Source organism: Salmo salar, chromosome ssa14 (assembly GCF_905237065.1).
Source record: "Salmo salar chromosome ssa14, Ssal_v3.1, whole genome shotgun sequence".
Classification (NCBI taxonomy): Eukaryota; Metazoa; Chordata; class Actinopteri; order Salmoniformes; family Salmonidae; genus Salmo; species Salmo salar.
The window spans coordinates 5,357,062-5,380,615 of record NC_059455.1 but is presented as its reverse complement, the minus strand read 5'-3'; the positions used below and the strand labels follow the sequence as shown (position 1 = coordinate 5,380,615).

General features: G+C 41.9%; 1 protein-coding gene across 5 annotated transcripts; it reads left to right on the top strand.

Annotated features, from left to right (window-relative positions):
• The first annotated feature begins 59 nt into the window (after window positions 1-59).
• On the top strand, window positions 60-23,554 carry LOC106568668 (FAST kinase domain-containing protein 3, mitochondrial). 5 transcript variants are annotated; one of them, XM_045693813.1, is made up of 14 exons: window positions 60-230; window positions 735-780; window positions 1,230-1,304; window positions 12,247-13,087; window positions 13,365-13,680; window positions 14,043-14,230; window positions 14,345-14,493; window positions 18,764-18,980; window positions 19,275-19,434; window positions 19,591-19,682; window positions 21,553-21,627; window positions 21,790-22,417; window positions 22,660-22,774; window positions 23,061-23,554. In XM_045693813.1, exons 4-14 carry the CDS (start codon window positions 12,289-12,291, stop codon window positions 23,145-23,147), a joined length of 2,826 nt encoding a protein of 941 aa, XP_045549769.1. In that variant the 5' UTR covers window positions 60-230; window positions 735-780; window positions 1,230-1,304; window positions 12,247-12,288; the 3' UTR covers window positions 23,148-23,554. The 5 variants fall into 5 exon arrangements, with proteins under 5 accessions (XP_045549769.1, XP_045549768.1, XP_013994663.2 ...); XM_045693812.1 differs by having other exon boundaries at window positions 731-780; XM_014139188.2 differs by lacking the exon at window positions 1,230-1,304.

Here is a 23,554-nt window from a genome sequence, read left to right as displayed (position 1 = left end):
TCATACTCTTCCAGACCGGTAGGTGGCTGTAATGCACCAAATGTTGGCAAAGCCATCAACAGAACAAGACCAAAAAGTTGCATGCTGGGAAGATGGGCGACACTGAGGACGCAAACGTCGTTAGTAACGTGGACTGAGAGGACGGGGAACCGAGTCGTTCTTGCGGCAAATGACATCAATCGTGTTCCAAGTGTAGATGCGTCCAAGCTACCAGAGTAAAGTCTCCCTTGGTCAGTGTGAATATACACCAACCCATGTCCACTGCTGCTGGGCACAGCGTGTCAAATTGAATTCCTAGCAGTATAGCTAGTTAGCGCAACTATAGTACCTTAGATAGATTGCAAACGACGGTATCATTGCATGGACGGCCACGACCAATAAGTTAGAGTATTATGCCATTATTCCCTTTTAAGTGAAATGGTCAATATAGATTGTCAAGGTTTTCACTGACGGGCTGGTAGTCACTCCTATGTTTGATAGCTAACACTGCTGCTAACGTTAATTCGTCACCGGATTAGATAGTTAGCTGACTAGTTAATTTACGTAGCTAGCTAAATTATCTAACAGTAGACGTCCCATCAAGTCCCCTAGAAGGCAAGGCCTTTAATGGGCTACCAAGCGAAATATCCCTTTGATAAAACTGCGTTAATAACTAGCTAGCTACTACTGAGTTTTGTGGTAAATTATTGGGAGTGTCACTGTCAGATTAAATGTTATTGTTCCCTGCTAGATAGAACCACCACCACCGATCTGGATATCCCTCTTCTGCGTTGACATCATGTAAGTATGTTCATCAATGGGTGATTGGCATGCCATTGTATCAATAGTTAGCTACTCTAGCTAGATACCTTGTTTATCCAGTGCTTTTTATATTAAGCCATACGATGGTAATGTAGCTAGCTGTAGCCGACCTAACTAATGGCCTCTGACAGCATCCCCGGATTTTGTGTTAAACGCTCTACAACAAAGATTTCTTAGTGTCCAACAAGCTTTCTCTGCCCTTAACCTTGTTCTGAACACCTCCAAAACAAAGGTCATGTGGTTTGGTAAGAAGAAGGTGTGATTACTACCTCCTGAGGGTTTAGCGCTTGAGGTAGTCACCTCATACAAGTACTTGGGAGTATGGCTAGAGAGCACACTGTCCTTCTCTCAGCACATATCAAAGCTTCAGGCTAAGGTTAAATCTAGACTTGGTTTACTCTATTGTAATCGCTCCTCTTTCACCCCAGCTGCCAAACTAACCCTGATTCAGATGACCATCCTACCCATGCTAGATTATGGAGACGTAATATATAGATCGTCAGGTAAGGCTGCTCTTGAGCGGATAGATGTTCTTTACCATTCAGCCATCAGATTTGCCACCAATGCTCCTCATAGGACACATCACTGCACTCTATACACCTCTGTAAACTGGTCATCTCTGTATACCCATCGCAAGACCCACTGGTTGATGCTTATTTATAAAACCCTCTTAGGCCTCACTCCCCCCTATCTGAGAGATTTACTGCAGCCCTCATCCTCCACATACAACACCCGTTCTGCCAGTCACATTCTGTTAAAGGTCCCCAAAGCACACACATCCCTGGGTCGCCTCTTTTCAGCTCGCTGCAGCTAGCGACTGGAACAAGCTGCAACAAACACTCAAACTGGACAGTTATCTCCATCTCTTCATTCAAAGACTCAATCATGGACACTCTTACTGACAGTTGTGGCTGCTTTGCATGATGTATTGTTGTCTTTACCTTCTTGCCCTTTGTGCTGTTGTCTTTGCCCAACTATATTTGTACCCTGTTTTGTGTTGCTACCATGTTGTGTTTCTACATGCTGTGTTGTCATGTTGTGTTGCTACATGCTGTGTTGTCATGTGTTGCTGCAATGCTATGTTTTCGTCTTAGGGCTCTCTTTATATAATGTTGTCTCTCTTGTCGTGATGTATGTTTTGTCCCATATTTTTATTTTATTTATTTTTATTTTTAATCCCAGCCCCCATCCCCGCAGGAGGCCTTTTGCCTTTTGGTAGGCCATCATTGTAAATAAGAATTTGTTCATAACTGACTTGCCTAGTTAAATAAAGGTGAAATAAAATAAATAAGGTAGCTGAAAATGTTCCTGGCCCTAGTGAGTGTGTGTGTAGTGAACAACAATAATGGAATCGGTAGTTTGCCTTCAAAGTAAAGGTCCCCCATTTGAAACTGATGCAAACAGAGACAAATAGTGAAAACATGCCACAATTGTACTAGTTAATCCTAAACAAGGTTGGAATTAGGCTTGGGTGGTAACTGGGGTATTTGGAAAAAGCCACGTGATGGCTTTTCAATACTGTTGAAGCTATTTCTTTGAAGTTTTTTAATACATTTGAATATTTTTTTGTTACTTTTTATTAAGCAAATACCTGCAGTCAACTTGTGCAATATGTTAGGTGATGAAGGACATTGCGTTCTTCATTTCACTTGTTATTATTCTGAACAAAAATATGAATGCAACATGCAACAATTTCAAAGATTTTACTGAGTTACAGTTCATATGTGACCCGTTTCAGGAAACTAGGCATATGTTGCGGGTCACTACTTCACGTCTCGAACATGTAAACGTTTATGTGTCTTAATAACTTACTTGTATGCCGTCTGTAAATATGAATAAAATTGTTAAATTATGAGCCTAGTTGGTTAAGCCACAGAAAAAGACAGCAACCTTTCCGCTAGCCATGATTGACTGAGAATGAGTGGGCTGGACATGCAGAGAGATTGGATTGGTCTGCCATATAGCACGCTTCCGTCTATTTGAGCTGGTCAGTATGGGTTGGTAATCCTGTCTAACGCAGCTTTAAAAAAAAAAGTATCGCGTAGTAAAACTGCACAAGTGTTGCTCTCCACTTTCTGGAGGACCGAGTTCAGTGGAATTCGAGTATGATAGCTAAGTAGATGCAGAAAAGTGGTTTCATTTCAAGTTAAAGTGTACTGTTAGCTAGCTCGCTAGCTAACGTTAGCTGGCTCGCTAGCTAACGTTAGCATTTTTTTTATTAGCTAACGTTACGTGTATGATTTTATTATTCATATCTCAGAGCTATGGGTCTCAACCACAAAATACACATTTGTTATCAATAGCTATTTCTAATTTAACGTTATAGTAATACTTCAATATTTTGGGTAATATCTTTCTTACCCAGAGTCAGACGACCTCGTAAACATTTTTGTCTCTGCATGCAGTTTGAAGGAAGTTGAAGGTAGCATATCGTTAGCTTACCACAATGGTGGAAGTCTATGGGTATCTACTAGCCAGCTCCTCCAAAAAGCAGGTTAATAGACCTAACTCCTCCAAAGCTGGGTGGTTAGCACTTTACTCTAAGTATTCTTTACAAGTCTATATGAAATTATAATATTTATATTTGTTTGTCTGAACTTTTTTTTTTTTTATTATAACTATTTGTCTCATCCGCTGTGATGTGGGCTGGCTCAAGGATAGGCCGTGCATGAGTGTCAACACAGCTTCACAGTTTCTATCGTGTTTGCTAGATATCAAGTAAGCAAAGTGTGAGAAGACATCAACGATAAACCCTACAGAAGAAGAGTTTATCAACAGACTGTCATTGCTCGTCCAAAGCAATATTTTTTCTCGCAGCAATGACTGTGAAGATTGTTAACACTGCTGGAAGTATTTTCAAGCTACTGTTACTAGCTAGCTTACGTAGCTATGTGTGATGAGACTTGTTTTACATCGATGGACTACCATCACTTGTCCAATATTGAGAATGGTTTGTGGGTGTGCTCTAAAAACGTGCAATTACAAACCAAGGAAGTGGTTGGCTATAATCTTTAACAAACTTCCATTGCATTTTCATAGCTGATTTTGAAAAGGCTTTTGATAAAGTACAACTGGAGTTTATATATAAAGGCCTAGAATATTTCAATTTTGGGGAATCTCTTATAAAATGGGTAAAAGATATGTGTAGTAACCCTAGGTGTAAAATAGTAAATAATGGCTACATCTCAGAAAGTTTTAAACTATCTAGAGGAGTAAAACAAGGTTGTCCACTATCGGCATATTTATTTATTATTGCCATCGAAATGTTAGCTGTTAACCTGTCTGGGCCAGTGGAATCGCGTCGCGCTAAATGCAAAACCTCATAAATGCTATAACTTCAATTTCTCAAACATATGACTATTTTACACCGTTTTATAGATACACTTCTCCTGAATCGAACCACGTTGTCCGATTTCAAAAAGGCTTTACAGAAAAAGCAAAACATTAGATTATGTCAGCAGAGTACCCAGCCAGAAATAATCACACAGCCATTTTCAAAGCAACTAGCATGCATCACAAATACCCAAAACACAGCTAAATGCAGCACTAACCTTTGACAACCTTCATCAGATGACACTCCTAGGACATCATGTTACACAACACATGCATTTTTTGTTCGATAAAGTTCATATTTATGTATAAAAACAGCATTTTACATCGGCGCATGATGTTCAGAAAATCTTTTCCCTCAAATGCTTCCGATGATCAGCGCTACAATTTACAAAATTACTATTCGAAAACATTGTTAAAATGTAATATTGTCATTCAAAGACTTATAGATTAACATGTCTTGAATGCCATCTCTTTGCCAGATTTAAAAATAACTTTACTGGGAAATCACACTTTGCAATAAACGACGTGGTATGCCCAGAAAAGAAGTCTATGTTGGAGCCATCTTGGAACGATCAACCATAAAAAATACTATTGTAAATAATCCCTTACCTTTGATTATCTTTATCAGAAGGCACTTCTAGGAGTCCCAGGTCCATAACAAATGTAGTTTTGTTTAAAAAAAGTTAATAATTTATGTCCCAATAGTGTTAGCGCGCTCCAAAGGCTAGTAAAAATGTACCGTGTGCGTCTGACTTGTCGTCAGGAATGAGCAAAAAATATATATTTAAGTTCGTTCAAACATGTCAAACGTTGTATAACATAAATCTTTAGGGGCTTTTTCAACCAGGGCTTCAATAATATTCCATTGGGACGGTTGCATTGTCTTTCAAAACGTTTCGAAAAGGGAGAGTACCCATGGGCGCCGACGTCACAATGGTAATGGCCCATCCCCTGTGACCAAGGTAAACATCCTCTCTTTCAGTCAATTTTGATGGTAGGAGGCTCAAACCACTTTGTAAAGACTGGGGACATCTAGTGGAAGCCATAGGAAGTGAATGAATTGCAAGCCCCTGTGTGAATGAATGGCAAATATTTGAAGTGATATCCACACATCAGATTTCAGTTTCCTGTCAGGATTTGTCTCAGGGTTTTGACTGCCATATGAGTTCTGTTATACTCACAGACACCATTCAAACAGTTTTAGAAACTTTAGGGTGTTTTCTATCCAAATCAAACAATTATATGCATATTGTAGTTACTGGGCAGGAGTAGTAACCAGATTAAATCGGGTACGTTTTTTTTATCCGGCTGTGCAAATACTGCCCCCTAGCCCTAACAGGTTAAGATTAGATCAAACAATAATATTAAGGGATTAGAAATCCGTGGCTTAAAAACTAAGGTGTCATTGTACACCGATGATTCATGTTTTCTTTTAAAACCACAATTGGAGTCTCTCCACGGCCTCATAGAGGATCTAGATACTTTTGCTATCCTCTCTGGATTAAAACCAAATTATGTTAAAATCAAATTACGTATTGGATCACTAAAAAATGCCAATTTTACATTACCATGTAGTTTACCAATTAAATGGTCTGACGGAGATGTGGACATACTCGGTATACAAATCCCAAAAGAAAGAAATGATCTCACTCCAATACATTTTTATAGAAAGTTTGCAAAAATAGATAAGATATTGCTACCATGGAAAGGAAAATACCTGTCTATTTGTGGAAAAATCACCCTGATTAACTCTTTAGTCATATCACAGTTTACCTATTTGCTTATGGTTTTGCCTACACCTAGTGACCTGCTTTTTAAATTATATGAACAAAAAATATTCAATTTTATTTGGAACAGCAAGCCAGGTAAAATTAAAAGGGACTATTTATATAACGAAAATGAATTCGGAGGGCAGAAATGATTAAATATTAAAGCATTAGACCTCTCACTAAAGGCATCAGTCATACCAAAGTTATACTTAAATCGAAACTGGTTTTCTAGTAAATTGGTACGAATGTCTCATCCTATGTTCAAGAAGGGCCTTTTTCCCTTTATGCAGATTACACCTGCCCACTTTCGGTTGTTTGAAAAGGAAATAATCTCCAAAATATCTTTATTTTTTAAACAAGCCTTAGAAAGTTGGTTGCAATTTCAGTTTAATCCACCTGAAAAGACAGAACAAATAATACAACAAATATTGTGGTTAAATTCAAATATAGTAATTGATTAAAAAAATTGTACTCTTCGAAGAAATGTTTAAAAAATGTATAATTTTAGTGAATGATATTATAAATAGGACTGGTGGAGTGATGTCACACATACAGCTAACACATACATATGGAAATGTCTGCTCTACCCAAAATTACAACCAATTAATTGCGGCATTACCACAAAAATGGAAGAAGCAAGTAGAAGGGGAAAAAAGTAAGGAACTTGTATGTTGGCCCTGTATTAAAGAACATAAATGGTTAAAGAAAAGTATGATAAATAAAAGCATATACCAATTTCATTTAAGGACCAAAAAACTGACAGCTGTGCCATATAAATTGCAAAATAGTTGGGAAGAGATTTTCGATGTACCCATTCCATGGCACAAGGTTTATGAATTGATACGCAAAACAACGCCGGATTCAAAACTTCACATTTTTCAATTCAAATTACTATACAAAATTCTTGCAACTAATAGAATGTATCCCCTAATATATATATATATAAAACAATCTTCCCAGCTCTGCAGATTCTGCTGTGAGGAGGCAGTCGTTAGATCATTTATTTTGGTATTGTCCATATGTAGCTCGTTTTTGGTCACAGGTCCATGAATGGCTGAAGAATTGCAACATTTGCCTAGAACTAATGCTGCAGATAGCAATACTGGGTGATTTGACAAGCCATAGTCAATCAATAATAGAATAATTATTTTAGCAAAAATGTTTAATTTACAATCTGTAGAAGCTATGAGAATAGAAAGGTTCAATTGTTTTGTGAAGCATCACAGCGGAAAAATATATGGCAAATAGAAATCCGAAATGGATGCTGTTGAGAGATAGATGGGAGGGGTTGAATGGAGCTGAAGGGTGGGACTAATAACAAGATAAACAATGTAAAACATACGGGGTCTGTAAAATGTATATAGGTTCAGAACTTTTTGTGAAATAGCACAGTTACAAATAGAAATCAAACTGGATGGACATCAGAAATATAGGAAAGACTAAAAACAAACAAAAAATAACTATTGTAAAATCGACTGTCTAAAATGTGTATAAGATGAATAAATTTAAGGTAAAAGCCGAAGTGTTTATTAGTTTACTCCAATTGGGGGATCAGTGGTAGGGTTTGCGGGGAATAATAATAAAGGTATATTCTTTAAAAATGTATGTATGTCAAATCAAATCAAATTTATTTATATAGCCCTTCGTACATCAGCTGATATCTCAAAGTGCTGTACAGAAACCCAGCCTAAAACCCCAAACAGCAAGCAATGCATGTGAAAGAAGCACGGTGGCTAGGAAAAACTCCCTAGGAAAAACTCCCTAGAAAAGCCAAAAACCTAGGAAGAAACCTAGAGAGGAACCAGGCTATGAGGGGTGGCCAGTTCTCTTCTGGCTGTGCCGGGTGGATATTATAACAGAACATGGTCAAGATGTTAAAATGTTCATAAATGACCAGCATGGTCGAATAATAATAATCATAGTAGTTGTCGAGGGTGCAACAAGCACGTCCGGTGAACAGGTCAGGGTTCCATAGCCGCAGGCAGAACAGTTGAAACTGGAGCAGCAGCATGGCCAGGTGGACTGGGGACAGCAAGGAGTCATCATGCCAGGTAGTCCTGAGGCATGGTCCTAGGGCTCAGGTCCTCCGAGAGAAAGAAAGAAAGAGAGAAAGAGAGAATTAGAGAGAGCATATTTAAATTCACACGGGACACCGGATAAGACAAGAGAAACACTCCAGATGTAACAGACTGACCCTAGTCCCCCGACACATAAACTACTGCAGCATAAATACTGGAGGCTGAGACAGGAGGGATCAGAAGACACTGTGGCCCCATCCGATGATACCCCCGGACAGGGCCAAACAGGCAGGATATAACCCCACCCACTTTGCCAAAGCACAGCCCCCACACCACTAGAGGGATGTCTCCAACCACCAACTTACCGTCCTAAGACAAGGCCGAGTATAGCCCACAAAAATCTCCGCCACGGCACAACCCAAAGGGGGGGGGGGCCTCCATCCCAGACAGGAAGACCACGTCAGTGACTCAACCCACTCAAGTGACGCACCCCTCCCATGGACGGCATGGAAGAACACCAGTAAGCCAGTGACTCAGCCCCTGTAATAGGGTTAGAGGCAGAGAATCCCAGTGGAGAGAGGGGAACCGGCAAGGCAGAGACAGCAAGGGCGGTTCGTTGCTCCAGCCTTTCCATTCACCTTCTCACTCCTGGGCCAGACTATACTCAATCATAGGACCTACTGAAGAGATAAGTCTTCAGTAAAGACTTAAAGGTTGAGACTGAGTCTGCGTCTCTCACATGGGTAGGCAGACCATTCCATAAAAATGGAGCTCTATAGGAGAAAGCCCTACCTCCAGCCGTTTGCTTAGAAATTCTAGGGACAATTAGGAGGCCTGCGTCTTGTGACCGTAGCGTACGTGTAGGTATGTACGGCAGGACCAAATCGGAAAGATAGGTAGGATGTAATGCTTTGTAGGTTAGCAGTAAAACCTTGAAATCAGTCTTCAATATTCCCAGGTAAGAAGTTTTAGGTTGTAGTTATTATAGGAATTATAGGACTATTTCTCTCTATACGATTTGTATTTCATATACCTTTGACTATTGGATGTTCTTATAGGCACTTTAGTATTGCCAGTGTAACAGTATAGCTTCCGTCCCTCTCCTCGCTCCTACCTGGGCTCGAACCAGGAACACATCGACAACAGCCACCCTCGAAGCAGCGTTACCCATGTAGAGCAAGGGGAACAACTACTCCAAGTCTCAGAGCAAGTGACGTTTGAAATGCTATTAGCGCGCACCCGCTAACTAGCTAGCCATTTCACATCGGTTACACCAGCCTAATCTTGGGAGTTGATAGCCTTGAAGTCATAAACAGCGCAATGCATTGCGAAGAGCTACTGGCAAAACGCACTAAAGTGCTGTTTGAATGAATGCTTACGAGCCTGCTGGTGCCTACCACCGCTCAGTCAGACTGCTCTATCAAATATCAAATCATAGACTTAATTATAATATAATAAACACACCGAAATACGAGCCTTGGGTCATTAATATGGTCGAATCCAGAAACTATAATCTCGAAAACAAAAGTTTTTTCCTTCAGTGAAATACGGAACCGTTCCGTATTTTATCTAACAGGTGGCATCCCTAAGTCTAAATATTCCCGTTATATTGACAACCTTCAATGTTATGTCATAATTACGTAAAATTCTGGCAAATTAGTTCGCAACGAGCCAGGCGGTCCAAACTGTTGCATATACCCTGACTCTGCGTGCAATGAACGCAAGAGCAGTGACACAATTTCATGTTAGCAGGCAATATTAACTAAATATGCAGGTTTAAAAATATATACTTGTGTATTGATTTTAAAGAAAGGCATTGATGTTTATGGTTAGGTACATTGGTGCAACGACAGTGTTTTTTTCGCAAATGCGCTTGTTAAATCATCACCCGTTTGTCGAAGTAGGCTGTGATTCGATGAGAAATTAACAGGAACCGCATCGATTATATGCAACGTAGGACACGTTAGATAAACTAGTAATATCATCAACCATGTGTAGTTAACTAGTGACTATGTTAAGATTGATAGTTTTTTTTCTAAGATAAGTTTAATGCTAGCTAGCAACTTACCTTGGCTTCTTGCTGCCCTAGCGTAACAGGTAGTCAGCCTGCCATGCAGGCTCCTCGTGGAGTGCAATGTAAGGCAGGTGGTTAGAGCGTTGGACTAGTAACCAGAAGGTTGCAAAAACGAATCCCCCCTGAACAAGGCAGTTAACCCCCGTTCCTAGGCCGTCATTGAAAATAAGAATGTGTTCTTAATCTGACTTAAATAAAGGTGTAAAAAAAAAATCTGCAAATCGGTGGCCAAAAATACCGATTGCCGATTGTTATGAAAACTTTAGATCAGCCCTAATTAATCGGCCATTCTGATTAATCTGTCGACCTCTACTCCAGAGATGTTTGATCGGGTTCAAGTCTGGGCTTTGGCTGGGCCACTCAAGATCATTCAGAGACTTGTCCCGAAGGCACCCCTGCGTGTTCTTGGCTGTGTGCTTAGGGTTGTTGTCCTGTTGGAAGGTCAACCTTCGCCCCAGTCTGAGGTCCTGAGCACTCTAGAGCAGGTTTTCATCAAGGATCTCTCTGTACTTTGTTCTGTTCATTTTTGCCTCAATCCTGACTAGTCTTCCAGTCCCTGCTGCTGAGAAACATCCCTTCATTATGATGCTGCCACCACCATGTTTCAACGTAGGGATGGTGCCAGGTTTCCTCCAGATGTGACAGTTGGCACTCTGGCCAAAGAGTTCAATCTTGATTTCATCAGACCAGAGAATCTTGTTTTTCATGGACTGAGAGTCCTTTAGGTGCCTTTTGGCAAACTCCAAGCGGGCTGTAGTGGCTTCCGTCTGGCCACTCTACTGTAAATGCCTGATTGGGGTGCTGCAAAGATGGTTGTCCTTCTGGAAGGTTCTCCCATCTCCACAGAGAACTCTGGAGCGCTGTCAGAGTGACCATTCGGTTCTTAGTCACCTCCCTGACCAGCTCTAGGAAGTGTGTTGGTGGTTCCTAACTTCTTCCATTTTTAAGAATAATGGAGGCCACTCTGTTCTTGGGGACCTTCAAGGCTGCAGAAATTCCACAGATCTGTGTCTTGACACAATCCTGTCTCGGAGCTCTACAGACCATTCATTCACTCTTATGGCTTGGTTTTTGCTCTGACATGCACTGTCAAATGTGGGACCTTATATACTGTAGACAGGTGTGTGCCTTTCCAAATCATGTCCAATCAATTGAATTTACCACAGGTGGTCTCCAATCAAGTTGTAGAAACATGATCAATGTAAACAGGATGCAACTGAGCTCAATTTCGAGTCACATAGCAAAGGGTCTGAATACTTATGTACATAAGGTGTGTTTTTTTTATATATGTATAAATTAGCAAAAATTCCTAAAAACCTGTTTTTGCTTTTTTGTTATTGGGTGTTTTGTGTAGATTGATGAACATTTTAGTATTTAAAAAAAATCAATTTTAGAATAAGCCTGTAACGTAACAAAATGTGGCGAAAAGTCAAGGGGTCTGAATACTAACTTAAAAACATTTAATAAATAAAGATCTTTAGGGTTACGGTATATTTTGGAGTGTTATACATTTTCATAAACAATGTGGGATGGCAGTGTCACTTCTGACATCTAATGTTTTGCTTTTGCTGTAAAGCCTTTTTTGAAATCGGACAATGTGGTTAGATAAAGTAGAGTCTTTGCTTTCAAATGGTGTAAAATAGTCATATGTTTGAGAAATTGAAATTATAGCATTTTTAAGGTTTTTCGTATTTCGCGCCAGGAACTACCATTGGATATTGGTGAGGCCTTCCGCTAGCGGAACGCCTGTCCATAACATTTTTTAAGACTATAAGTTACTAACCACCCAGCTTTGGACTAGTTGGGTCTATTTCCCTGCTTTTGAGAGGAGCTGGCTAGTAGATACATTTTACATTTTAGTCATTTAGCAGACGCTCTTATCCAGAGCGACTTACAGTAGTGAGTGCATACATTTCATTTCAGCATTTTTTTTTTGTACTGGCCCCCTGTGGGAATCGAACCCACAACCCTGGCGTTGCACACACCATGCTCTACCAGAAATTGCATTAAGTTAACGATATACTACCTTCAACCTCCTTCAAACTGCACACAGACAAAAAAATGGTATACATGAGTTGGTCTGACTCTGGTTAAGTAGGAAATTACCCAAAATACTAAAGTATCCCAATTTCACCCCTAGTGTGTACATGTACTTTGTGATCCTCCAGGGATTCTCACACATTCTAAACTGGAGTGTGTTTTATTTAGCCTATTTGTTTTCCTCTCTCTGTCCCTTCCTCTCTCCTTGTAGGTGTAGTGTGCAGTGCCCCAGCGGTGGACTAACCCATATACTATGCTGTGGCTGCACTCCGGCCTGGGCCTCCTGAGCTGCGGCAGCATCATCATCCCCTCGCCCCTCTGCCCACGACACGCCCATCGCCCTAGTGTCCTTGCCCTCGCCGGCATGCACGCTGCCCGCCTGTACAGCTCAGGAGGTCGGGGAGGAGGAGGGGGAAAGCCAGGTCGCCGGCCGGGCCTGGGGGGTAGAGGGCTGCCCATGCTGGAGAACCACCACCCCCACCACGTGCACACTCCAACCCCCAGCTACCCGCCCCTCTACCAGGGGCGCCCTGACCCTCATCGGGGGCCCCACTTCCACAGTCACCACCACCAGCAGCACTACCACCCGCACCTGGCCCCCCCTCCTCTGCCTCCCCCCATGCCCCTGTACGCCCAGCTGCACCACCACGCCACTGTTGGCGCTGCTGGCAACAAGAAGAAGACGTGGAACTTCATCCACGAGAAGATGAGCTACGACACCTTCTTCACCATGAAGCGGCTGATAGAGCGCTCGCATCGGGGCGACGAGGTGCTGCGCTGGGTGACGCAGAACCCGGGCAAGATCTCGCACAACCACTACCCCATCGCCCTGCAGAAGATTGGCCAGCTACTACATGCCGGGGCTGCAGGAGGGGGCGGTGGTGACTCAGAGGCAGCCCTGGTTCCCAGAGCCGGTGGAGGAGTGGAGAACGAAGGCAGACAGATCCTGGAGCACCAGGACTTCCAGACGCTGTGCAACGCCATCGTGAGCGACTGTGTCAAGTTCGACAACTTCAGCATCGTCAACTGCCTGTACGCTGTGGCTGCACTAGGTGAGGCTAGGTGGTCGCATGGAGGCAGTTTGAAGTAATATTGCTAGTGCAGGTTAATCATCGTTTTTATGCATTTGATATTATGAATGAGACATGAACATAGTGAAATGGCAATTACTACTTTAAATGCTAATTACTGGTTTATACGTGTATTCAATTGTTTTCTTATGGATATGAAAGGAATTATTGTACATAACCCTGATATATAAAACGGACTATATTCCTTATAAAGAAATTAAGTAAACCAAATAAACCTTGAACTTCCCATCTCCTCTAGGCCTTCCCAGCGACTCGCAGGTGGTGCAGGTGCTGGAGGCAGAGTCACAGTCGCGGCTGGACCAGTTCAACCAGAAGGATGTCTCCATGGTGTTCAGCTCCAGCATGAAGCTGCACCCCAGCAGCCAGCACCCCCTGACCGAGGCCTGCCTCGCAGGCTTGGAGAAGAACCTGGAGCGGGAGCGCCACCCGCAGACCCTCTTTCTGCTACTCTCCTACTACCGGCTCAAGTGGCACTCGCTGCAACCCACTGACACTACGACGGCCGGGAACGTTGCCAATGTACGCCCCAACCCAGAGCAGCTTCTGGCCAACAGGTAGGTTTGGTATGATGGTTAATTACCCGTTTAGGGTAATATAGACAAATGTATACAACTTTACATGTTATATTTGGTTCTCTTGTTTGTAAGAGGTCCATTCATAATTCATTACTAGCCATCCAAGTAGAGGCAATGCAGGGTTATGAAGTACAACTGGGTTGCTTTCGATAGGAAATCAATGGAGACAATGTGATATACAGCTAAAACCGGAAGTGACTTTTTCGCAGTAGGTTATGAGAATTAGGTTAAGGTTAGGGCTAGTTAAAATGCTCTCTTAACCAGCTACGAAAATTCACTTCCACTTGTAGCTGTACTCCATTTAGTAACAACCACCATTGTCCCGCTCAACCTACCAACAGGAAGATCCTGCGACTGGTCAAACACACTCTGGCTAGCGTAAGTGGTGTGCGCGACCAGGAGATGGCGCTGCTGGACGAGATGCTGGCTGTGTGTGCACGTGAAGCTAACAACAAGAGCCTAGAGCTCATCTTCAGCTCGCACCTCTTCTACCAGAACAGGCAGGAGAGGTTTGTGTACAGCCTGGCTGGTGAGTTTTCCTTTCCTCCCTTCCCCTCCTCTGCCATTATCTGGCAGCTGTTTAATCTGTCTTTCTACATATTTCTATAATTTCCAAGATAACGGTCTGCTCTTTTCTCGATAGAGGAATTGCCTGAAAAAGTGGACAGCATAACCCCATTCACCATGGCCCTCATTGCCAAATACATTGCCCGCCACCGGCTCAGAGAGACTCGACTTCTTGACACAATCGCTGATTTTCTGGTCAAAAAGGGCGAATACCTGGACAGCAAGGTAGCTGGCCACTCATCTCTAGAAAATCTCTGTCATACATTTAAACTACTGTTGAGCAACTCCGGTGTTGCGACTGTGGCCATACTCTATCTGTTTATTGCTGCTTATTATTGGGCATACAGTTTTTTTATGAATGGCTATTATTACACCTGAAATGTTGGTTATTTACTGGATGGGGGTTTGAAATAATTTCACTATTCGAGTAGTAACATATATTTTTGTCCGATATCCGGATTCTTGCTAAATACATGTTTTTTTAACTTGTGTTTTTAATCTGAGCACTGCTGCATGAGGGAGAGAGGCTGCCACTGCCGAGGGGCTGGTGTGTGCGGGGGCGAGCAGACCGAGAGAGAGATGCAGTAGCCACGGAAACTATAACCAAGACTAGCTAAATTGTAGCAGTCCCAATGTTATTTATCATCCCATATAACAGTGCCTGTCGTGACTGGAGTAGCCCAGAGAAGCTAAGCTAGCTAGGCTAATTTAGGCTTTCTCCCCAACCCCATTCAGATAAAACAACAGCCAACCTGTTAGTTGCTCATTGTAGCCTACTCCTTCTCATTTCGCCAACTTTTAATTCCCTCATTTTATTCCATCTTGCATTGCATTAGTGAACTTTCACTCCACTTGCTACACACTCAGCCTCTTTAACGCTTTCATTTACCAACATGAACAATCTACAGATGTGAAGGCTACCGGCCTTTTTATGGGGCGCACGTCATAGAAACTACATGGAAAAGATAGTTGTTTTATTAAATTAATAATTTGAATGTAATTTGTATGTTATCAATGCACAACTATAGATTTCTTACATACTCATAATTATTATTATTATTATTATTGTGGGGCTTGCGAAACAAGAGTCCCCGCTTAAATCTTATACATACTTGTTATTATTCTTTAGCATTCAACTCCTCTTACACCGTTTAAGCTAGAAATGCCGTTGACATTTTAAAACGTGTAGACTGGTCTGGATTGAGTTGTTTGTATCCAAGTTTTTAAAGTTTTTTTCCTTTTTGCCCATCTTCATTCACTTTCATGGGACTTTTTTCAACATTCTAAATGGTCCCCATTGTGACATCACTTCCAACATTACATTCCCTGTAAATGCAAATTTTGACACAAATCAGCTACTTCAACCACTTTGCCAACAACTTAGACAAGTTAGAACACTCTGCTTTTCAAATCTGTTAGCGGAACAAAAATATCTGCTACGGATCTAACGATACTGCTGTTACAGTAACACATTTTTTTACCAACTTTTTCCAAACTGCTGTTTTTGACCACCCCCAACAAGTCAGAAACTTAGGGCATATACAATCTTCTTCTACTTCTTTGCGTTTCAAATCGAAAACAGATTAGGAATAGCTCCTGGCAATCAATAGATAGAGCTACTTTGGTAACTCATCAACTGCTTTTTTTTATAGATGCACTAAGTCATATCAGAAGCTAGCAGATTCATTACTTACTTACTTAAAATGATTATGGGGTATTGTGTGTAGATAGTTTATCAATATACACACAATACCCCATAATAAAAAATAAAAAGGCAGGTTTTCACAAATTTTTGCAGGATCACATTTACATAAGTATTCAGACTCTTTACTCAGTACTTTGTTGAAGGACCTTTTGCAGTGATTACAGCCTTGAGTCTTCTTGGGTATGACGCTACAAGCTTGGCACACCTGTATTTTGGGAGTTTCTCCCATTCTCTGCATATCCTCTCAAGCTCTGTCAGGTTGGATGGAGAGCGTTGCTGCACAGCTATTTTCAGGTCACTCCAGAGATGTTCGATCGGGTTCAAGTCCGGGCTTTGGCTGGGCCACTCAAGGACATTGAGACTTGTCCCAGAGCAGAATGCTGTGGTATCCATGCTGGTTAAGTGTACCTTGAATTCTAAATAAATAACTGACAGTGTCACCAGCAAAGCACCCCCACACCATCACACCACCTCCTCCATGCTTCACGGTGGGAACCACACATGCGGAGATCATCCGTTCACCTACTCTGCGTCTCACAAAGACACAGCGGTTGGAACCAAAAATCTAAAATTTGGACTCCAAAGGACAGATTTCCACCAGTCTAATGACTAGTGCTCATGTTTCTTGGCCCAAGCAAGTGTCGTGGAAATTAATACTGAGAGAGACTTTGTCATTTCTTCAAACAATCATCTTTATTTAATATCGATTAATTACTGCAATAATGATACTAGTCAAGCCGAGCAGCCTAACCCTTACAGACAATTCAGAGTTTTTATGTAGCTGACACTAAAGATGCTTAGTCATGGCTGGGTCCACCTCTCCCAGGCATCCAAACACATTAGAAAAGAAGTAAAGAAATTCCACAAATTAAGTTTTAACAAGGCTCACCTGTTAATTGAAATGCATTCCAGGTGACTACCTCATGAAGCTGGTTGAGAGAATGCCAAGAGTGTGAAAAGCTGTCATCAAGGCAAAGGGTGGCTATTTTGAAGAATCTCTAGATTTGTTTAACAATTATATATTTTTTGCTACTACGTATGTGTTATTTCATAGTTTTGATGTCTTCACTATTATTCTACAATGTAGAAAATAGAGGGAAAAAATGGGGGAAAAAACCTGGAATGAGTAGATGTGTCCACATTTTTGACTAGTTCTGTATATACACTACCGTTCAAAAGTTTGGGTCACTTAGAAATTTCCTTGTTTTTGAAAGAAAAGCACTTTTTTTTTGTTCATTTAAAATTAACATCAAATTGATCAGAAATACAGTGTAGACATTGTTAATGTTGTAAATGGCTATTGTAGCTGGAAACTGCAGATTTTTTTATGTAATATGTATATTAGCATACAGAGGCCCATTATCAGCAACCATCACTCCTTGTGTTCCAATGGGATGTTGTGTTAGCTAATCCAAGTTTATCATTTTAAAAGGCTATTTGATCATTTTGGCTCTAACCAGAATAGAAAGAGTGGGAGGCTCCGGTGCACAACTGAGCAAGAGGACAAATACATTAGAGTGTCTAGTTTGAGAAACAGACGCCTCACAAGTCCTCAACTGGCAGCTTCATTAAATTGTACCTGCAAAACACCAGTCTCAAGAAAAAGCCCTATCTCAGACTTGGCCAATAAAAAGAAAAGATTAAGATGGGCAAAAGAACACAGACACTGGACAGAGGAAGATTGGACTTTTTTTTTATGGACAGACGAAGTTTGAGGTGTTCGGACCACAAAGAAGAACATTCGTGAGACGCAAAAAAATGAAAAGATGTTGGAGGAGTGCTTGACGCCATCTGTCAAGCATGGTGGAGGCAATATTATGGTCTGGGGGTGCTTTGGTGGAGGTTAAGTGGGAGATTTGTACAGGGTAAACGGTATCTTGAAGAAGGAAGGCTATCACTCCACTTTGCAACGCCATGCCGTACCCTATGGACGGCACTTAATTGGAGCCAATTTGGAGCCAATGGGGTGAAATCTCTTCAGATTACCTCAACAAATTGACAACTAGAATGCCAAAGATTCTTTGACAAAAGCAAAGTTTGAAGGACACAATTATTATTTCAATTAAAAATCATTATTTATAACCTTGTCAATGTCTTGACTATATTTCCTATTCATTTTGCAACTCATTTCATGTATGTTTTAATGGAAAACAAGGACATTTCTAAGTGACCCCAAAATTTTGAACGGTAGTGTGTGTATCTATCTAGAAAAAATATGAATTGTTTTATATATTTTCCTTTTATTTTTCCCTAACCCTACCACCCCTCCCCTGTTTGGAGTAAACTAATGGACAACACCACTTAGGCTTTTACATCCAGTTTATACATACTATATACATTTTACAGACACAATATATTTTACAATAGTTATCTTTTGTTTGTTTTTAGTCCCATCCTTCAGCTACCCTCAACAACTCCCCTCTATCGCTGAAGACCATCCATTTTTGATTTCTATTTGCCATATATTTTTCAACTGTGCTGTGATGTTTCACTAACTTTCTGAACCTTTCTATTCTCAGTTTTTACAGATTGTAAATTAAAGATACATTTTTTTGCTAAGAGTATTATTATATTATTGATCGATTGACTGACTTTTTAAATCACCCAGCAGTGCTATTTGCAGAGTTAGCTCCAGGTAAATGTTGCAATTTTTCAGACATTCCTGAACCTGCGACCAAAAACAAGCTAAATATGGACAGCACCAAAACAAATGATCTAATGATTGTCTCTTCGCAGCAAAAATTGATACTTGGTAATATCACGATAATGGCTTTTCTCTTTTCCCCACAGGTTATCCAGAAGCTGGTGTTCCCCTTCAGCCGGATGAACTACCTGCCGTCCAACAAGGTCCAGTTCTTCTCCAAGCTGGAGGTGATGCTGGAGCTTAAGGCCCTGAGCTCCCCGCTAGCCACCGTCAATATCCTCATGTCCCTGTTCCAGCTGGGCCACTTTCCCGGCCTGGTGCTGCACAGGGTCTTCTCCACTGCCTTCATCAGCAACGTCACCAGTGAGGGGCACGCACACACGCATATAGTGATCATGCAACATCAAAGAACAGCTGTGTTTCATTTCTTTTGACTTACCCCTTTCAGTAGACACAATAAACCTCAAGCTGTGACCCCTAATAAACAACTAATGAACTCACACATAAATGAACTGATGCATGAAGTGCAATAGTACCCCCACATACCCCAACTCAATCCCATTCAGTTGTATGTGATTCATTTTAATGATCGGCCATTTTAGACAGTTGCTCTCGCTCATGTCTTTGTTTCTGTGGATCTGGTTCCCCCATTTGTAGACAGTCCTTATGCGCTGATCGTGCTTCGCTACTTGTCTCTGTTGGACGCAGCGGTTGAGCTGGAGTACCAGGACTACACCGGTCCACGGCTCCAGGACACGCACAAGGTGCTTATGTTTGACCATGCGCTGACCGCTGATGAGGTCAACCGCAAATACAGGTACGGTGCAGTACTAGAGTGATTGGTTAACCAACTGTTAGTTGGTGCATGGTCATCTATTTTCTTTATTGAATTATGTCTGCCTTTTCATTGCAAATCCCAGTGAAGCATGAAAAGTATCTGGTTGACCTGATTGTATTTCTGTGTGTTTTTCAGCTACAAGGGTCTTGTTGCTGAAGCCCTCAGACAGTTGGTTGGAGAGCATGGCTACAAGCAAGATGAAGTCCTGGCCCCTGGGTATTACACAGGTACATTGAACAAACACCAGATTGTGTGTTAAACCCAACAACCACTGTAAGATAGAGACCTGCACGGGTCAGTTTTTTTTTTTAGCCACACCTGCCCCACGCCGGCCTTTATCAATTCCGAACACCACCCGACACCAGGACAGATTATTCTCAACATCCCGACCCACCCAAATAGAATTGTTCTTAGAGCTGATCCGTGACACACCAAATAACACCAATTTATTTAATTGTTTTAGATTAGGCTATTTTTCCCCTCCCTGCATGAATTAATTTGTCTACATGTATAATCAATATTGGGATAAAGGAAACCATGCCATGAACTAAGAACAATATATTTGTATTTTCACAATGAGATGCGGCACATTGACAACTTGAATCGCTCTGGAGGGAAAAGCGTGTTCTAATTAGCTTTCTTACCGAATGAAATCCTATAGCCAACAACAAAACAAGACATTAACATTTAATATGATAATCAAATAGTTTAATTGAAACTTAAGTAAACAATTCCCAGAATCGAATATAGGTTGCAAAAATACATTTATTTTGTAGGCTATAGCCTAACTCAAAATGTTACCTTTCGCACTGTTTTAAACTTTTATTTAACCAGCTAAGTTGACTGAAAACACGTTTTCATTTGCAGCAACGACCAGGGATGAGGATGGGAATGAATGAGCCAATTGGAAGCTGGGGATGATTAGGTTAACATGATGGTATGAGGGCCAGATTGAGAATTTAGCCAGGACACCGGGGATAACACCACTACTCTTACGATAAATACCATGGGCTCTTCAGTGACCACAGAGAGTCAGGACATCCGTTTAACTTCCCATCTGAAAGACTGCACCCTAAACAGGGCAATTTCCCCAATCACTACCATGGGGCATTGGGATATGTTTTTAGACCTACTGGCCCTCCAACACCACTTTCAGCCGCATCTGGTCTCCCATCCAGGGACCGACCAGGACCAACCCTGCTTAGCTTCAGAGGCAAGCCAGCAGTGGGATGCAGGGTGGTATGTTGCTGGCAAATAAACTTGATGTGGCCTGTGTAGTCTATGGTCTAAATGAACAAAAGCCTGAATTAACGTAATAATTCACTGGTAATAAACTGAATTAGCCTATGGTAAACAAATACGGGCTTGCACTTTTTGCAGGCTGTGTATCCATCTACTGGGGTTGTTGTCCTTGTCCACAATGACTCCAAAATCCTTCCAAACCGGAGATTTCACTCACGTACCACCTGTTTCCACTATGGTGTATTTCAGAACCTTTCTATTTCTCCAGTTACGTTAGCCATTTTCACGTGAGCTATGCAAGCCAGGAAAAGTAGCCTAAGCTTGGCAACGTATTCTCACGTGGGGGAATGAAACATATGTTTTCAGCACCACACGAATAATGGACAGTTCTCTGATTCACTGTGTGCATGGCTTGTGCCCTACAGTATACAGCTCTGGAAAAAAATGTAAGAGAGCACTGCATCTTTTTTGTTATTTTGACCAGTTGTCATTGTTCTGCAAATAAAAGCTCTAAATGACAATATTTCTATTTGTAATTTGGGAGAAATGTTGTCAGTAGTTTATAGAATAAAACAAAAATGTTCATTTTACCCAAACACAGACCTGTAAATAGTAAAACCAGAGAAACTGATCATTTTGCAGCGGTCTCTTAATTTTTTCCAGAGCTGCATGTCTGCCTCATCACTCGCATGATGTTGCGAATTCCATTCTGTAACACAACAAGCTCCTGGGTTTGTAAAACATTATCTTGTTTTCAAATGTTTCTGACCCGTAATATAATTGTTCAAACTGCGAGCCGACATACGGGTTGAAAGAATGTTTTCATTCTCACCCACCAGCAGAGTTTTTTTGCAGGTCAACCGCGGGGTACTGCGGATATCCAACCTGATGTAGACTCTACTGTAAGATACCACACAGTTGAACACAATGGTATATCATTATGTAGTACTGTAATCTCTTTGGGGTTGTAGAATTCTGGAAACTTTCACAAAATTCCCAGGTTTTCCTAAATTCCAAGTTTGAGGAATATTAGGGAAAGTTTCAACCCTAAATGTTGCAATCCTAATCCTCTATATCCCCATTCCTTTTTAGACTTCCTGCTGTGGATTGATGGCTCTGGCCGAGTTCTCCCTATCCGGACAGGGGCAGGGACCTCCCTAAGTATGGCCCCCAAAACCCCAGAAGGATCCACAGCCGTGACAGTCCTCACTTCAGACTTTCAAAATTTCTCCCCCTTCGCCCCACTAGAGGTAGGGGGGGACCAGCAACCCGTCGAGGGGGACGATGCGGTGAACTTTCTGCCCTACCACATGCAGCGAGGGGCAAACCCTTCCTCGGCCCAGAGGGCGGGCCCTAACGGCGGGGGCCCTCTGGACTACAACCCTTACTACACGTCGGCCGATTACTACTCCAGCCTGGCCAAGGAGCACTCTTTGGAGAGCCAAGACAGCTCCACGCTCAGCAGCCCTCCCTCAGACAGCCTGGCACATCCAGGGGCCTCCGGGGTAGGGGGATCTGCCACGGCTGCCCCCAATTCCCTCTTCCAATTCTCCATTGGAAAAATCCTGGAGGACGAGGGAGGGGCGCATGTGGGGCCGGCGAGTCAGGGGCTCAACTGCGAGCTTCCTGCATTCTATGAGGCAAACGGGGACGTGAAGCCCACCTCACCACTTCAACTGCACCCGGCTGATCGAGCTGGGGACCAGCGGCAGCTCAAGAGGTCAGTGCTGATGGGATCCCCAAACCTGTCCAGTCAGATTTCTATCCTTATACTACTCAACTAAATGCTTGATAATGCATCAGTGGAGCAATGCAAGTTAGCGAATAACTTTAAGAAAGATTGTTTTGCTGGGAGGTCTGCCATCTTTCTACTGTCTTTTGCCACTTGTGTGAATAAGAAATGTATTTCTAAATGAGAAATAATTTGTTAATCGCTATATACCACTTCCTTTCTTCTTTCAGAGTGGTTATGTCGGTGAATGACAAGTGGCACTACTGTCACAACTCTGAGGTGCTGGTGGGCTCCCGGGCCATGAGAGACCGTCATCTGCTGCTCCTGGGATACGTCATTCTGCAGGTAAGCCCATACCATCTTAAAAACCACATTTTTTAAAAACATTTTATAAACCACATTTTAAACATCTTACAGCCACATTTCAACCAAATGTCAGTATTCCTTTACCTCCATTACAATCATCCGATGACGCTTTTGAATTGGCAACTGCTACCAGGCAACTGGTCTACTAATGGTCCGCTTTGCCAATAAGTAAAAACTAACAGTGTTACTGACATCCCTCCTTGTGTTTTCTCTCTCCTCTGCTCCTCTTTTTCCTCACTCCCTCTGTTGTTCCTCTATTCCACAGCTGCCCTATCATGAGCTGGAGAAGCTGAATGGTATAGAGGAGGTGAAGCAGTACCTCCACAAAAAGCTCCTGGAGGTCCCCTTATGACAACAAAAGACTTGAGTGCGTGTTTGTGTGTGTGAGTGTATGCCATTTTGGCTGCTTGGAATAGGACGGTTGTTGGTGGGATTGGGAAAGGGGGCTTTGTTTGGGGTGGAAGACAAACCCTGGTCAAAGTCTAAAACGGAAGAGTTTCTGGCAACTTGCATTTATCAAAATGGCGCCAGCCTATTTGCAACCAGTCACGTCCCCAGTTGATTGCATGTGTAGTATCAGGTTGCCACGCTTGTTGTCAATGTAATCTTGTCATTGTCACTTCACAACGGTTCAAATCTAATTTTATTGGTCGCGTACACATAATTTGCTAATGTTATCGCGAGTGTAGCAAAATGCTTATGTTCCAAGCTTCTACAGTACAGTAATGCCTAAAAATACAAAAACAATACACGCAAATC

Bases quoted from the DNA above. Each gene is read 5' to 3' on its own strand.
- LOC106568668 (XM_014139188.2), top strand. From the start codon at position 12,289: ATGCTGTGGCTGCACTCCGGCCTGGGCCTCCTGAGCTGCGGCAGCATC. The intron at 14,231-14,344 runs GTGAGTTTTCCT...TTTTCTCGATAG, and splicing joins GTTTGTGTACAGCCTGGCTG to AGGAATTGCCTGAAAAAGTG. The intron at 21,628-21,789 runs GTATATCATTAT...ATTCCTTTTTAG, and splicing joins CCACACAGTTGAACACAATG to ACTTCCTGCTGTGGATTGAT.